Here is a 14,583-nt window from a genome sequence, read left to right on the forward strand (position 1 = left end):
TCAGAAAAGATTCAGTATAACTTGCATTTCATTCATTTAAATCCCTGCCCATTCTGGGTTCTCAACTCACAGGGGCAGTCCTACTTTATGACCCACTATGCATACAAAGATAGCAGTCCATTACAAAGCAGAAACAGCCAATGGACACCAAAGCTAAGAATCAGGAGGGATTTAAAGCATACTGCGGCTTTAAAATGACTTTTCAGAATAAGCCATGGTATGTGTACATGAGGAACAACATATTTCTACACTATATGACTTCTATCCTGCATTAAATTAGTTTCGCCTTTGAAGAATGTAGCTCTAATTTTAGGTTAGCTCTAGCAGCATGCCTCTCTCCTCCATTAACTTGTAAAGACAGTGCAAGTCATCCCACTCCTCCTCTTCCTGTTGCCCGTCTCTAGTAATAAAGATAACAAGACTGACATCACTTGAGAACAGGCAGTGGACTGTAAATTAGAAGGAAGACTTCTAGTGGTCAGCACTTTAGAGGGCTTTTTCAATACAAAAATGTCATTTTAGGTAAAAAAAAATAAAAAAATAAAAAAATAAAAAATTTGATTTGCACTTTTGGATAGCGCCTTGGAACCATAGACGACACACAATATTCCCTGGGAGGTTCTTCAAGATCCTCACACGATCCACCTCAGTGAAGAGCCGCAAATGAGGGGAAAAGTAAACCCCCCCATTAGATAGGTGGGGGTAAAGACAATCAGTAAAAACTACTAATGCACTATGTTAGATTTAGTTCATTTGCAGTTTGTTTGTTTCCTCTGTGATTCTGTTGATTAGCAGTAGCTGATAAAGATAAAATATAAAGTCTTAGCCAAGCATTATGTGTCAAAAAGGAATGCACGTATATACATAGGCAATGATTATTCTGTCCTGGTATCTATGCAATGTACCACATTTATGAGTATGGCACCTGTGGTGCCAGTTGCCTGTGTTTATTTGTTAACTATCTTTTGGCTAAAAACAAATTCCTTAAGAAAAAAAAAAAAAGGATGGTGGAACCGTTATTATGGATCGATCGTATTATGATAGAGAACCAATAAGGATTTTAGGCGATGAACTTTGTATTCTGGGTCTTTTGCCAGAGACCCACTTTCCTATTCTATATAAAAGCGGAACCTTCGTGTCTACACCCTGGACGTGGACCCAGTGTGTTCTGTATTTACAAGGTGTTCCTGGACATCCAGCGGGAAGATAGTTTTCGGCCACCAGCTGATCTCCCTCCCATCTGCCGGGTGAGTCTATTCCGATCTTACTGACCTAGTGTCTGAGCGCATTACTAGTTTTTACTGATTTGCACTTTTGCTAGTTATCACATTGGCAATCACATAAGCACAAACTACCTGAAAATGCAGTGACTATTTAAATTAAAGACATGCAAATTATACAGAATTTTCCACAAAACTCTAAACCAATCCGCTCAGCTCCTCCGGCTCTACAACATAACGCCTGCAGAACAGACACCATTTACATCATGAGAGGTTCCATTTAAAGGGGTTGTCTGACAATAATGCACTCATCGTTTATGACCATGCCTAATGAATAGTAGTACTAGAAACCACACATTTGGCTGTTCCTGACTCTCCAAATTAGCTCTATGGACAACAATGGCTCATGCTTGTCATGTTGGGCAAAGAACAGGGATTTGAGGCCTCTTGTGCTCGGCAATGCTGGTGGTCAGAGACCAGTCCCCTGGGATGACCAACAGACTCTTAAAAGCCTAGCAATATGTTGTCAGTCCTTGTGCTGAGACAACCCTTTATGGCTTTGATAAGGCTCTTTTCCTGCTATAGTGTTAGTACTGTAGAGACGGGCTACGTACTGTGGTAATGTACCGGGAATGAAATTCTGAGGCTTCTCGCAAAAATGTTAAGTGAGGGTGAGTGTTCACCACATCCTGTAGGAAAGAGAGGAAACATGATATTAGCAAACCATTAGTAGGCCACGAATAACTTCAAATGAGTGGTGGCCAGCTCAAAGTGTAACTCGCCCCTTAACACAATTTCAGTTTGACGTTACATAAAGTGTGAGCAGCTTTGCAAGTACTTTGCTTTACTTGTTTTGAATAGCTTCTGAAATGGTCTGAGTTCTATTGTATCTCTATATCCATAGCTAAATTCTGCCCTTGGCTCTTAAGATGTCCATACACTTAGATGAAGGTTAACCAAATCCCCTTGATTTTTGTGGGACCAGATGACCATCTAATGTGCATGGCAGAATCCAGACTCTTGCTCCAATGACAGATGTCAATGGACAGAAGGGTCAGGCACATTGGATGTCAACATACCTGATCGTTTTCTTTTCATATGCTAATTTCAAGGATATGGATGACTTTTTCAAAAATGTAATTAACATGGTAGATTAACCAGCAAGAGTGAGTGCCCAGTGGACACCATTAAAATGGCCATCTTAAGGGCAACTAAACTTTATGTCAAAGAAACTAGCAAAAGAAAAAGAGAAAAGAAACCACTCTGGGTTCACTAGAGAAGCTGGCAATAGGTTTAGTGTAGCTGACATCACTGTATAAAACTAGACAGAAGGTGGCAAAAAATTATTACTACTGCTAAAGCATAAAAAGCAGGAAAAAAAGGCCAAATCTATTGAAGGGGGACAAAACCAAACGAGAACAAAATAGAAATGTTAAAAGTTAAAAATGGGATAATTCTAGGTGTCAGGACTCCTAAGAGTTTATACTAAACACAAAGTGAAGGGGGTTACCTGCGTCAGGTTGTACGCACCAATACACAATGAGGTACCGTACATAAAACACTCTTTATGTCAGGAGTCAGATTCTATATTTATAAAACCATCCAGAAAACCTGAGCTGAGCCTTGGAATTTATACTTCATATGTGTAGCTAGCAGTCAAACACTACAATCAATTAGGGATCGTTATCATGAGCTGAAGGGCAAGAACCCACAAAAATAAAAGTACCATGCTTACTTGTAAAAATGGTATCAAATCCTCCTGCTCCAAGTAAACGCAGCTTGGCTTGGCTAATAGCTGCACAAACTTTGCAGCATCATCGTGGCAAGTCTGTAAAACCCTGAAATATACAACGAAGAGTCAGTGTGGAAGAATACTATAAAGGGGTTTTCTGGGAGTAAAGCATCAATGACCCAGCACATACATATCTGTAGGAGACCAAGCTAAGCTAATCATGTAGGCACAGCCGCAGGTATGGACTGCAGTGCTAGCATAATTAATAAGCGGGGTAAAATCTCTTACCGGAGCGCCGTGGCCCCTTCATTTTCATGACTAAAAGGTACCTTTACACGGGCCAACTACTGACTGAAAAAGATTGCTCAAGCGAGCAATTTTGAGAGATAGTCGTCCCATGTAAAAGCGGGACCTGACTGGGTACAGGGTGAGGAATTGCTTAACCCTTTCCAATCCATTTATTTTTTCTCATCCATTCTCCCCAGCTCCAAATACATTGGAGCTTGGGAGAATGGATGAGAAAAAAAATACATTTTCCCTTCACCCTCCTGAACTGACAGAGTTCAGTTCAGGAGGGTGCAGGTGCTCACTGCACCGTGGGGGGAATGCGGTAGTAATACTTCCGCATTCCCCCTTCTGCCTCCCGTCTCGGCGATCATGTGACCGCTGGGGTCAGGTAACACCGGCGGTCACATGATAGCTCTATGTAATGCAGAGAGATTCCGTCCAGCTATGTAATGTGTAAAGGAGAAGGCAGAAAAAGTTAAAAATCATTTCTGCCTTCTCCTCGGGGGTCCCTGATGAGGATCCGTGCAAGAGTATCTGCACCCGATTTGTCTGGCCTGTCCCGACATTGGAGCTGTGGAGGAAAATGATGATGTCGGGGCAGGCCCGACATTGGATTGGAAAGGGTTAAGAGTGGATAGTTGCTTTGTAACAGCAAACTTTGTAAGAGACTATGTACTGCTGTACATCTTCCTGTACAGGTCCCTGCTGTGTGCTTAAACGCCTAAAACTCCCAATTTAAGGTAGACCAACTCTCAATTTGTTAGCTTGCCTATTATGTGCAAACTGTGAAGAAAAAAAAAAAGTTATGCACTTACTTTCTCCACATGGCCACAAACTTGTGAACAGACACGTATCCGGTCCTGTCCCCACCAGCTGCATAAAACAACGGTGCTTTCCAATAAAGTGGGCATTCACAAGCCTTAGGATATAAAAAAATATATGCAAGTTGTAAAGTATTCTTGAATTATGAATATCTTACTTAAAACTACTCAAATTCCTTTTATAGCTATTCCAATAGGCAATTTAATTAAAACTGTAGTGCAAGTCTTTACCAACACTGGGAAGAGCAGGCAGTAAAGCGGACATAGCATTTTAATTGCACTTAGATTTCCTTTTCTTCTCCTGGCTCTCTAAAGTCAATTTAACTTTGTCAGGAAACAGAAAGCTGTATGTATTCTTATGGCCATCTGACTAGTAAGATAACTCGGAGCATCTGGAGGCAGCAAGTTCTGCACTGTAAACCTTCAGGCTGAGACAAACATTACCAGATGGCCATATATAGCCTTGTGGAAATGACACACTGTAATACAAGGTAATGATAGAAGACAGGCCAGAGCCAGCTCTTAAATTCTCCAATTAATCACGAGCAGCATTTGTCTTCTAAGCTATCCTGGGTGTTTGTCCCAGTAGGAAATTCTGGCGCACGCAGCAGAAATGTTAAACAATGTGCATGGAGGGGCAAACAAAGCATTCTTCAACATTATAGGCCATGCTGAAAACACAGAGCCAGAAAGCAAAAGGCCCGATAATATATCAGAAGAAAAATATTAAGCTATGAATGACTTGGCCATAACAATGGCCGAAATATCTACGGATGTATCAAATGTTAACTTGACACTTAACATGTCAAATACACAGTTGCAGAAAACTTCCTATGTTAAATGTAACTTTTGCTGCATCTGTAGGCCAATCTATAGTATAGTGAGGCTACATGCACACGATGTATTATATGTGTTCATAGGACCCCCATTTACCTGATACATTCTAACAATGTAGGCCTCCATCTGGTATGTATCAGCATACTGTTTGTTCAACTGCAGCAGACTGTATTCCTATACCGAGGGTCACCGAGAAGACAAACATGGGACCCACAGGCCTTGATTGAATGGATGTTATGTTCATATATTGTTGAAGATCGTGAGCTTTAGTTATGAATTAAAGGGGTAGTCCGGTATATAAAACACGACTTCTATTGAAAGCATGGGGTAAATAAATTTATCGATATGTAGTACCGTAATTAGGCCGGCCTCACACGACCAGATTCCAATTGTGGAATCCGCAGAGGATCTGTAGCAAATCGCATGCATTGAAAAGGTATGTACCTTCACTTTTTGTCTCACACTCCCGAAAATGAACTGCGTATTCCGTAAGCGGAGGGGAAAAACAAAAATGCAGAGTGCTCTATTTTGCTGCAGACGGCCTCCGTTGAAGTTAATGGAGGCCGTCCGACCCGCAGCCCATCCACAATTGACAAATTGGCATTGCAGATGGGCTGCAGGTACCCGTGTCATCGCCTAGCTACAGCGTGGGAAATACTAATATTTAGAGAAAAAAATCTGTACTGCCTATGACTGACGAATGTGGGGTCCAGATAGTTCGTGTACAGCCGGCCTTAAATGGCTTTGTCTGAGTGAGGCAAGTAAAAAAAAAAAAAGATCAAAACCTGTTAAAACAATAAAAGCAGTGTTACTTGCCAATCCTCTGCCCCATTGATTCGGCGCTGCAGCCCTGCTCTCTCCCTGGTCTTTGATGTGGAACAGAAGCCACATAAGCAGCCATTCTCCTGGCATCCATGATGCCGGGAGAATGGCACCCAACTGCTGCGTCCTCGGATTCGCTGTAGCAGTCAGGTGGTATCTGGTCCACAAAAAATGCTAGGGCTGTAGCGCTGGAATGCCACGGCAGCGGATGGGCAATTACCCCTGCTTTTATTGTTTTAACAGGACTGGATTCATTTTTTAAAAGTTGCCTCGCACCCGGACAGCCCCTTTAAATCTTTTCAGCAGTTTTCCACATAATCACACCACTTACTGACCCAAACATGTGAGGTTTATAGTTTGCTGGCTAAGGTTATGACCCGTATTCTGCTTGCTGGTCACCAGTGTTACAAAGGTGTATAGCTGGGAACTTATGTGAGACTCCATCAACAGAGGAAAGCAACATGTTTGCGATGCAAGATAGGAACGGTAGTCTGCTACTGAAGTCAAGGAGGGCACGTAGGGAGCAACAATGTGGCAAAAAAAAGGAAAAGGTCATTACAAACTCATTATGATGTAGCGTTACTGTTGTACCGTTTCTGCATGTGAAATAACTCTTCTATTTGATATTGCTCATTCAAACACTGGAATACCCCTTTAACAGCAGGCACAATTAGTAGGCTGCCCTGGGTATCTCACTAAAGCCCTTAGGAAACCCAGTGACCTCCTGGCACTGAGTTAAAGGGGTTGTCCCGCGCCGAAACGGGTTTTTTTTTTTTAAAACCCCCCCCCCCCCCGTTCGGCGCGAGACAACCCCGATGCAGGGGTTAAAAAAACCACCCGCACAGCGCTTACCTGAATCCCGGCGGTCCGGCGTCTTCATACTCACCTGCTGAAGATGGCCGCCGGGATCCTCTGTCTTCATGGACCGCAGGGCTTCTGTGCGGTCCATTGCCGATTCCAGCCTCCTGATTGGCTGGAATCGGCACGTGACGGGGCGGAGCTACACGGAGCTACACGGAGCCCCATAGAGAACAGGAGAAGACCCGGACTGCGCAAGCGCGGCTAATTTGGCCATCGGAGGGCGAAAATTAGTCGGCACCATGGAGACGAGGACGCCAGCAACGGAGCAGGTAAGTATAAAACTTTTTATAACTTCTGCATGGCTCATAATTAATGCACAATGTATATTACAAAGTGCATTAATATGGCCATACAGAAGTGTATAGACCCACTTGCTGCCTCGGGACAACCCCTTTAAGCTGTAGAGGCCAAACTCTTTTTGATTTGTGTCATTAGGGAGGAGATACAGCTGTAGAGGGAGACGAAATCTTAAAATATTTCAGTTTTCACACTGGCCACTAGAGCAGACGCAACAGGCCAATGTGTTATTCTTTAATCTCTATATAGGGGAGGGGGCTACACTTCATCACTCCCAGAGTACAAAGTCCTCTAGGACATTGCTTCTACAACTGACTCCTGTTTACTACAGCTGCCATAAAGCAAACACAGCTGTCCATATAGATAACACAGGAATCAAGAGGGCCTCTCAAATATGGCTGCTTCACGAAAAGTCTTAAAAAAAGAATTCATGGCTACAAAGAAATTAAAAATGGATCAAATACAATATTCTGGTTTTACAGACTTAAAGCTAAAATTAAAACACAAGATGTTCCCTTTAAAGCAGCAGTGTGATGCCTCGGTAGAGCCGTATTACTAAGTAACTGCATGCATCATGCTGGCCGTACGCTGCATTATGGAGTCTTTTCCTATGTCACACTAGTGCCATATGCAGTCTGCTTACTGCTGTCACATGTATACAGATTTGCCGTATTGGTTGCTGCATGATTGTTGATTAGATTTGTGGTTTGTATCTACAAGATGCTGCATGATTGCATTTTTTGGCAATCACTCTCTGAAGTGCTGTTCAGTGATTATGTGCAATTTATGATCATATTACATGTATTTTATAAAGATTTTTTTCCGTTACGCAGTGCTTTGGTCCGGTTTTGTTTTTTTCCTCCTCCATTTGTACCCTGATGAGTCCGTGGGTAGGATGAAACGTGTTGGGTCCTTCTGCCATTAACTGCGGATGTCTCTCTCAATGTTGTCCCCGTTTGTATTCCCTGCTTCTATATTCTAAATAGGGTCATAACAGAGTTTTTAGAGTTTTAAGGGTATCCGTGAAGGCGCTCATTTTAGGGCAATGAGGTCACACCTTGTTGCGTAGCTTGATTTAGTTACAAGGGATATTCAGGGACAGTCTATTCCCTTTAAGCTCACCCTTAAAGGGGTTCTGTCATTAAAAAAAAAAAAATTAAAAAAAAATTAAAAAATTATTCTATACTTAATTATTCCTTCCCCGTCAGTCTAATTACCAGATCTTCTCTTCGCTGATCTTCTCCTGTCTGCTGCAGTCCCGGGGGATCACCTGACCTCCAGCTGGCCGATTCCTCTGCTTACTGTGAGGTTACGTACGTTCACAGACAGTCTCCTTCCTGCCCGGCAAGGTACGCTACGTCACTAGTTCACAGCCCAGCAGGGAGTGCCGAGCTATTGCAGAGACTGTGCATGCCAGCTGTCCCTGCAATAGATCAGCATTCCTTCCTAGCCAGTGAACGCTACGTCACAGGGACGTGACCTTCACTGACCTGCAGGAAGGAGAATGCGAGGAATGATGCCTTCACAACTCCGGTGAACTGGAGAACCTCAGAGAGGAGGAGATGCCGTAAGGAGACTGCATGTGGAGGAATAGGAGAGTATAGAAATTTTTTTTTATTTATTTATTTTTTTTAACAGCCAACAATGTTCATGGAAAAAAAATAAAAAATCATCGTACCTAGATAGATTGACGGGTCTACAGGAGCGGTAAGAGCCATCTTTATAATCATCATTATCACTTTTATAGTCACTGAAATATATTTTGCATAGATTTCCTTCTTATCGCTGTGTTATAGATTAACCTTTTCCATACATGTGGTATGGCATTACCCATGTGACAATTATCAATGCCTTTGGTACGTTTGATTTTGACAAATTTATTGTGAATTATTGAGGCATCTTATATTTTAACCTTTTCCTAGAAAAGGTTATATTTTAAATATCTCGTATCAAATGGAAAAATTTCCCCCGCGCTCGTGGGTTCCAGCAGAGATAGAGGACACAATGTCCGTAAATCACTTTAAATGGTTTATTGATTCCTTTGCTACGCGTTTCTGCGGGCTTACCCGCTCTCTTCAGGCATACAATTAAACAACACAGTACACATTTTATAGATTACTAAGACTCACGAGAGTGCTCAGACGCCAACTTTAGGAGCCGCCCTCTGCTTCATGTGGGATAACACGTCATATCATTAATCAGTAACCCTTTACATACTACTACGGTTCTCCATTCATAAAAAGCAGCAAAACATGCTATTTAAAAGTCCGTTCAACTCGCTTATGCTCTTCATTATCTGCTATATTCCACAATATTATTTAAAAAACATAAATTATCTATATCTATAAATAACTACTAAAATTATATTCTAAAAATAGAGATATTACTATATTCAAATTAGCCATTAATTACATTTCCCGATTTTACTACTAAATATACTATATAACTATCTTCATTCTTTATCAAATAGACCTCCTCCATTGTAAAAAACAACATTTTATATATGAATACCCAAATACTTTATAAATACATTCTAAAGTTTTCATTCTAAAAATTTCGTTCTAAAAATTACCATTTATGTTATATTAATACTCCTAATGTTTATATCCTCTATTTATTCTATTTCTATATATACCAAATTATGCTTTATATACCAGCTCGGATATAAGGTGCCGGTCAATCTCCTGGACAGGAGTTTTGGCCGAGCACCAGGTGAGTACTCAAAAGTATCTCACATCCTTTTGAAAATCGTTTTGTGTGAGTAGGCGCTGATTCTTGTTTTCTTATATTTTAAATATGACATTCACATTTCCCTTCAGTGTATTTTGGTGCATTTACAGTATAGGATCCATAATACCGTGAAAGGATTCCTTGGGATTTTTGGTTCACCTAAAAACCAAGAGACTACCATGTAGTGAATGGAGGCGGGAGGACAGAAGAAACCGCTGGCTGCTCAGCCTCCATTCTCTGAATGACTTTGTGAGAGCACAGGAGTAGTAGTTGGTGGGACAGCTGTCTGTCCCTTATGCACCCAACAGTCCCGTGTTACGCTGCCTTTAATTAATTTAAGTAATTGTACCTTGGCTACTTTGCTCATGTCTTCAAGACTAGCTCGCTCATTTGGAAGAGTAGAAAAGGTCTTCTCAATCCTTGAAATGATACTATCCACATTAATATTGGCTTTTGGACAACCTTTGGGAAAATAGAATTTTGGAATGTGCTGGCTTAAGGTAGGAGTTCTTGGTTCTTCCCTCTTTGGCTGTACCTGATAAAATAAAAAGAGAAATGGGTTTTAATTAGAAATTAATATCATTTTTCATCATTGTAATTGTGTAATGGTTGTTAATGCACAATCATAAACAACCCTATAAATGAGTATCCATTTTCAGATATGCAAAGTGCACCAACTTTTTTTTCTTTGATTTTTGGTCATTAATTTGCTAAACTGTAGAAATTTTCTTCAATAGTCAACCAAAAGGTTATATAGAACTTTATATTTAGTTCACTATTCCTCATGAGTCGTTCACACTTGGAGGCTGCAGACATCCTCCTCCTGCTTCCAGCCAAGAAGTGCATCAGTCTGGAGTCCAGGCTGTTTGGTTACAGAGCATTGTCTAGATTACAGGACTAGCTATGTTTAGGCCACAATCACAATGGCACAGATGTGAGAAGGGCTGCACTGCACTCCACTGGAATGTTCCAAACACTTTTGGTGCAAACCAGAACAATTGATGTTCTCACATAGAGGCACAGTCCTCTTTGTTAAGTACACTTGTGCTCCACTTAGAGGGGAAGTATAAGCGTCTGTAAAGCTATTTTCACATCTGCAGCAAGGCATCCATTTTCCTGCTTAGTTCGGAGAGCAGAAAAGGGAAATCTCCTGGTCGAACAGGTCCGTTTTATGATGGAAGTGAACAATGTCGAATAGACCCCATATAATGGAGTCTGGTTTCCGCTCAGTTGCCCGGCATTTTACCGGAAGAAGCACTGCATGCGTTGCTTTTTCTTCCAGTATTTTTGTGCCGGATCTGCAAAAGACATTTCCAGCGCAGATGTGAACCTGACTTAACCCATTAAGGACCAGGCACAGTAAACCTTACAGCGCCTGGTCCTGGGCTTAAAGCACCTCCAATAGTAAAAATTACGGCAGTGCTTTAAGCCTCCTGCTCTGCAATTAATCAGAGTCAGGAACGGGTTATCAGCTGTTAGTAACAGCTGGTAACCAGGAGCATTTAATTAGCACTGTGTACTCAAGTGAAAGTAAACTAACTTTCACATCGGGAGCCCGGGGGGGGGGGGCATGTGACAGCCTGGGTTCCCTGCTCCAGGAGAGCTGGAGGGTCAGACTTGACCCTGGACAGCTCTGCCAGTGACTATTGTCACTACAGGGGCTGTTTTCCCCTGTAACTGGGGCTCCTATGGATGCCCCAGCTACAGTGGGAAAGTGTCAAAAAAACAAACAAACATGTGAATGTCCCCCAGGAGGTCTTACATGACATCATGGGGGACATAGTAGAAAAAACATAATCCTATACATCAGTAAAACAAAATAACAGAATAAAATAGCAATGCATACATAAGAAAGAAAATAACACAAAGCCGACGCCAACAAAAACAGTCGCCGTATGCGCCCTGTAAACTAAAACCATACGGCCGCCTGCAGACGAGCGGGTCGGATCCGGCAGCGAGAATTCTCGTCGCGGGACCCGACCCGAGAGCCTGCAGAGACGAGCGCGTACTCACCCACGCCCGGCGGCCGGGTGAGTGCGAGCCCTGCACAAAATTAGGACATGCCGCGGTTTGTTTGCCGCGTGAGATTTCGCGCGGCCAAACCGCGGCCGTCTGCATAGGAGTGCGTATTGTAATGCACTCCTATGCAAACTTTCAGTGGCGGAAATCCCGCGGGAAATACCGCCGCGGGATTTCCGCCCGTGTGCAGGCGGCCTATATATTATATATCAAAACGTTCGGAATAAATAGAGTAAGCCATTCCCATACTTTATTTTAGAAATATAAATATACTAAATAAAAAAAAAAAATAACTATAAATGTTTAAAAAAAAAAACAAAAAAAAACAACCCCTTTTAGCATTTTACCTCCAATAAAACAAAAAAAAAAACAGGGAAAAAAAAGTCAGTGAAAAAGATATTTAAAAAATAGCCCTATATGTCACGGGGAAAAAAACACAGTAAAAATAATTTTGGTAGCTAAAGGAAACAAAATAGGGCAGTAAAACCGCCACATGGGTAAAATCCCTAAGAAGTGTCTGTTACCTTAACCCCTTAGTGACACGGCCTATTTTGGGCTTAAGGACGCAACAATTTTTGGCGGATTTTCTTCTCCGTTTATCAAAAGTCATAACTTCATTTTTCCGTCGACGCGGCTGTATAAGGGCTTGTTTTTTGCGTGGCGAACTGTAGTTTTTAATCGGTGTCACTTTTGGGTACATTGACTATATTGTAAAACTTTTTTTTTTTTTATGATCGCAGGGAGAGAAAACGCATCAATTCTGCCATAGATTTTTTTATTTTTTTTTTACACCGTTAATCATGCAGCATAAATGAGACATTCCATTTTTTTCTGCGGACCGGTACGGTTACAACGATACCAAAATTCTTACTTTTTTTAGGTTTTCCCACTTTTCTGCAATAAAAACCCTTTTTTTGGAAATCTTTTTTTTTTCTAAATCACTGCATTCAAAGTCCTGTAACTTTTTCATTTTTCTATGTACAGAGCTCTGTGAGGGCTTATTTTTTGCGAGACGAGCTGTAGTTTTTACTGTTACCATTTTGGGGTACATACGGCTTTTTTGATCACTTTTATTGCGTTTTTAGTGAGGCAAAATGCTAAAAATTAGCATTTTGCCTCAGTTTTTAAGCGTTTTTTTTTGCGTTTTTTTCCGTGCACAGTCAAAAGCATGTGTAACTTATTGTACACGTCGTTACGGACGCGACAATACCAAATATGTGGGGTTTTATTTTTTTTACCTTTTTTATGCTAATCTGAGAAAAAGCATAAAAAAAATGTTTTTTTACACTGTTTGAGTCCCTCTGAGGGACTTTAACCACTGCCCTGATGATCGCTGTCATAAGGCATGGCAGAGCTACTGCTCTGCCATGCCTTATCGCTTATACAGCGATCATAGGCATAGGCAATACAGGACGTCAGTGTCTGGCGTCCTGTTACCATGGTGACAGGCCGGGCTCTCGCGATGACATCGCGAGAGCCGGCGGGATGTTGCGGGAAGTACCAGGCTCCCAGGACGTAAACTTACGCCCTGCAGCGGGAAGGGGTTAAAGTACAAAACAGCATGGTCCTTAAGGGGTTAAAAGAGGTATAAGCTTAAATGGTTACTCATACACTTGGTGGGTAGAGTCACTGAAACAGCAGATCCATAACAGAAGAATAGGTGCAATAATTTACAGTCCTTGCTTGAGGCCAGGTACTCCAGTTGGCCCCCAGGATGACTGATGGCACTTACTCAACCCATGTGCATTACCATCATAGATATTATTTCACTGGGCTGCCCCAGCCACTCGTCTAAGGATACACTGGGTCCTCTGCAACTGCTATGCTGCTACCAGTTTCCAGAATTCCCCAATCCACCAGCCAAGCATGCCTGGTAGCGTGCACGCCGTCTACACCTGCAGTTTTACAGATAGTAGTCCGTTTGCACTGTTCAAGTTCACAGTCTCTAGTTAGTACACTACCTGCTACATAGTACCTCTAACTTGGTAACGCCACACAGTTTGCATTTACACAACTTATTCCCGATGCCACATGCACCATTATTATGATGCAGGTCGATAACTACAGATGCAGGTCCCATATCAGCCATTCCCTGTTGCAGTCATCGGTACACACGACCCCTTCTTCCTCCATTCACAGAACATAAGGCCCCCTGTCCATGGCAGTGTATTCGCTGGCGGTAAACTGCCGGCGAATCACGCCGGCCGAAGTTTTCCATAGCATTGCTATGGAAAGCGCCAGCCCCTGTCCACGAGCGGAGAATCATTGCGATTCTCCGCTCGCGGCGGGCATGCTGCGAATTGCCCCGATTCTCCGCGGCCAGCCTATCTATGGCCTGCCGTCCATGGGCGTTGCGAAGTCCCGCGGCAAGTCTCCGCCGCCTGGGAGCAGGAGCCACCGCGAATCTCCGCCGGTGAGCCCTATCTGATAGATAGGCTGGCCGCAGAGAATAGGGGCAATTCGCAGCATGCTGCGAATTGCCCGCCACGAGTGGAGAATCGCAATGATTTCCATAGCAATGGTCCACATGAAAAAAACACGGTATGTCCTATTCCTATCCCGTCCATGGACGAGAAATAGGAAATGCCAGTTCATGTCAATGTTCTGCCTATGTGTAAATCAGACAGCAGACCGACTGATGTTCATGTGTTGTCTGATGAGAGTTGTGCCCACTTGCACCTAAGTCTAACTGGAACTATAAATATACCATATTTAAAGAGGCACCCTAGGCTTCCATGACACCTAAACGACATTCCTGCAATCTCTGGTGGGGTGGAGTTTGGGGTCGGTTTCGGGACATTTAAATGTCTGTTAATTTAGGGGTTAAACACCCCGAACGGTGCCATCTCTGATCATGGCTGTTATGGCGTGGGGGTTGGCTCCCAAGCCCGCTCCATACACTGTGGACGCCTATATACATCCTAACTTAACAGGGCATAGGCAGTTAGGACATGTA

General features: G+C 42.5%; 1 protein-coding gene across 2 annotated transcripts in view; it reads right to left on the reverse strand.

The window, feature by feature from the left end:
- The window catches only part of LOC136579258 (serine/threonine-protein phosphatase 2A regulatory subunit B'' subunit beta-like), a 63,227-nt gene that overhangs the window by 22,869 nt on the left and 25,775 nt on the right, over positions 1–14,583 (reverse strand). For both annotated transcript variants that reach the window (XM_066579661.1, XM_066579662.1), the window contains 4 exons: positions 9,958–10,143; positions 4,056–4,159; positions 2,956–3,058; positions 1,835–1,909 (listed from right to left, as the gene is read on the reverse strand). In XM_066579661.1, the coding sequence (XP_066435758.1) occupies positions 1,835–1,909; positions 2,956–3,058; positions 4,056–4,159; positions 9,958–10,143 (468 nt within the window). The remainder of the gene's footprint in view (positions 1–1,834; positions 1,910–2,955; positions 3,059–4,055; positions 4,160–9,957; positions 10,144–14,583) is intronic.

The sequence above is a fragment of the Eleutherodactylus coqui genome, chromosome 1, assembly GCF_035609145.1.
Source record: "Eleutherodactylus coqui strain aEleCoq1 chromosome 1, aEleCoq1.hap1, whole genome shotgun sequence".
NCBI lineage: Eukaryota > Metazoa > Chordata > Amphibia > Anura > Eleutherodactylidae > Eleutherodactylus > Eleutherodactylus coqui.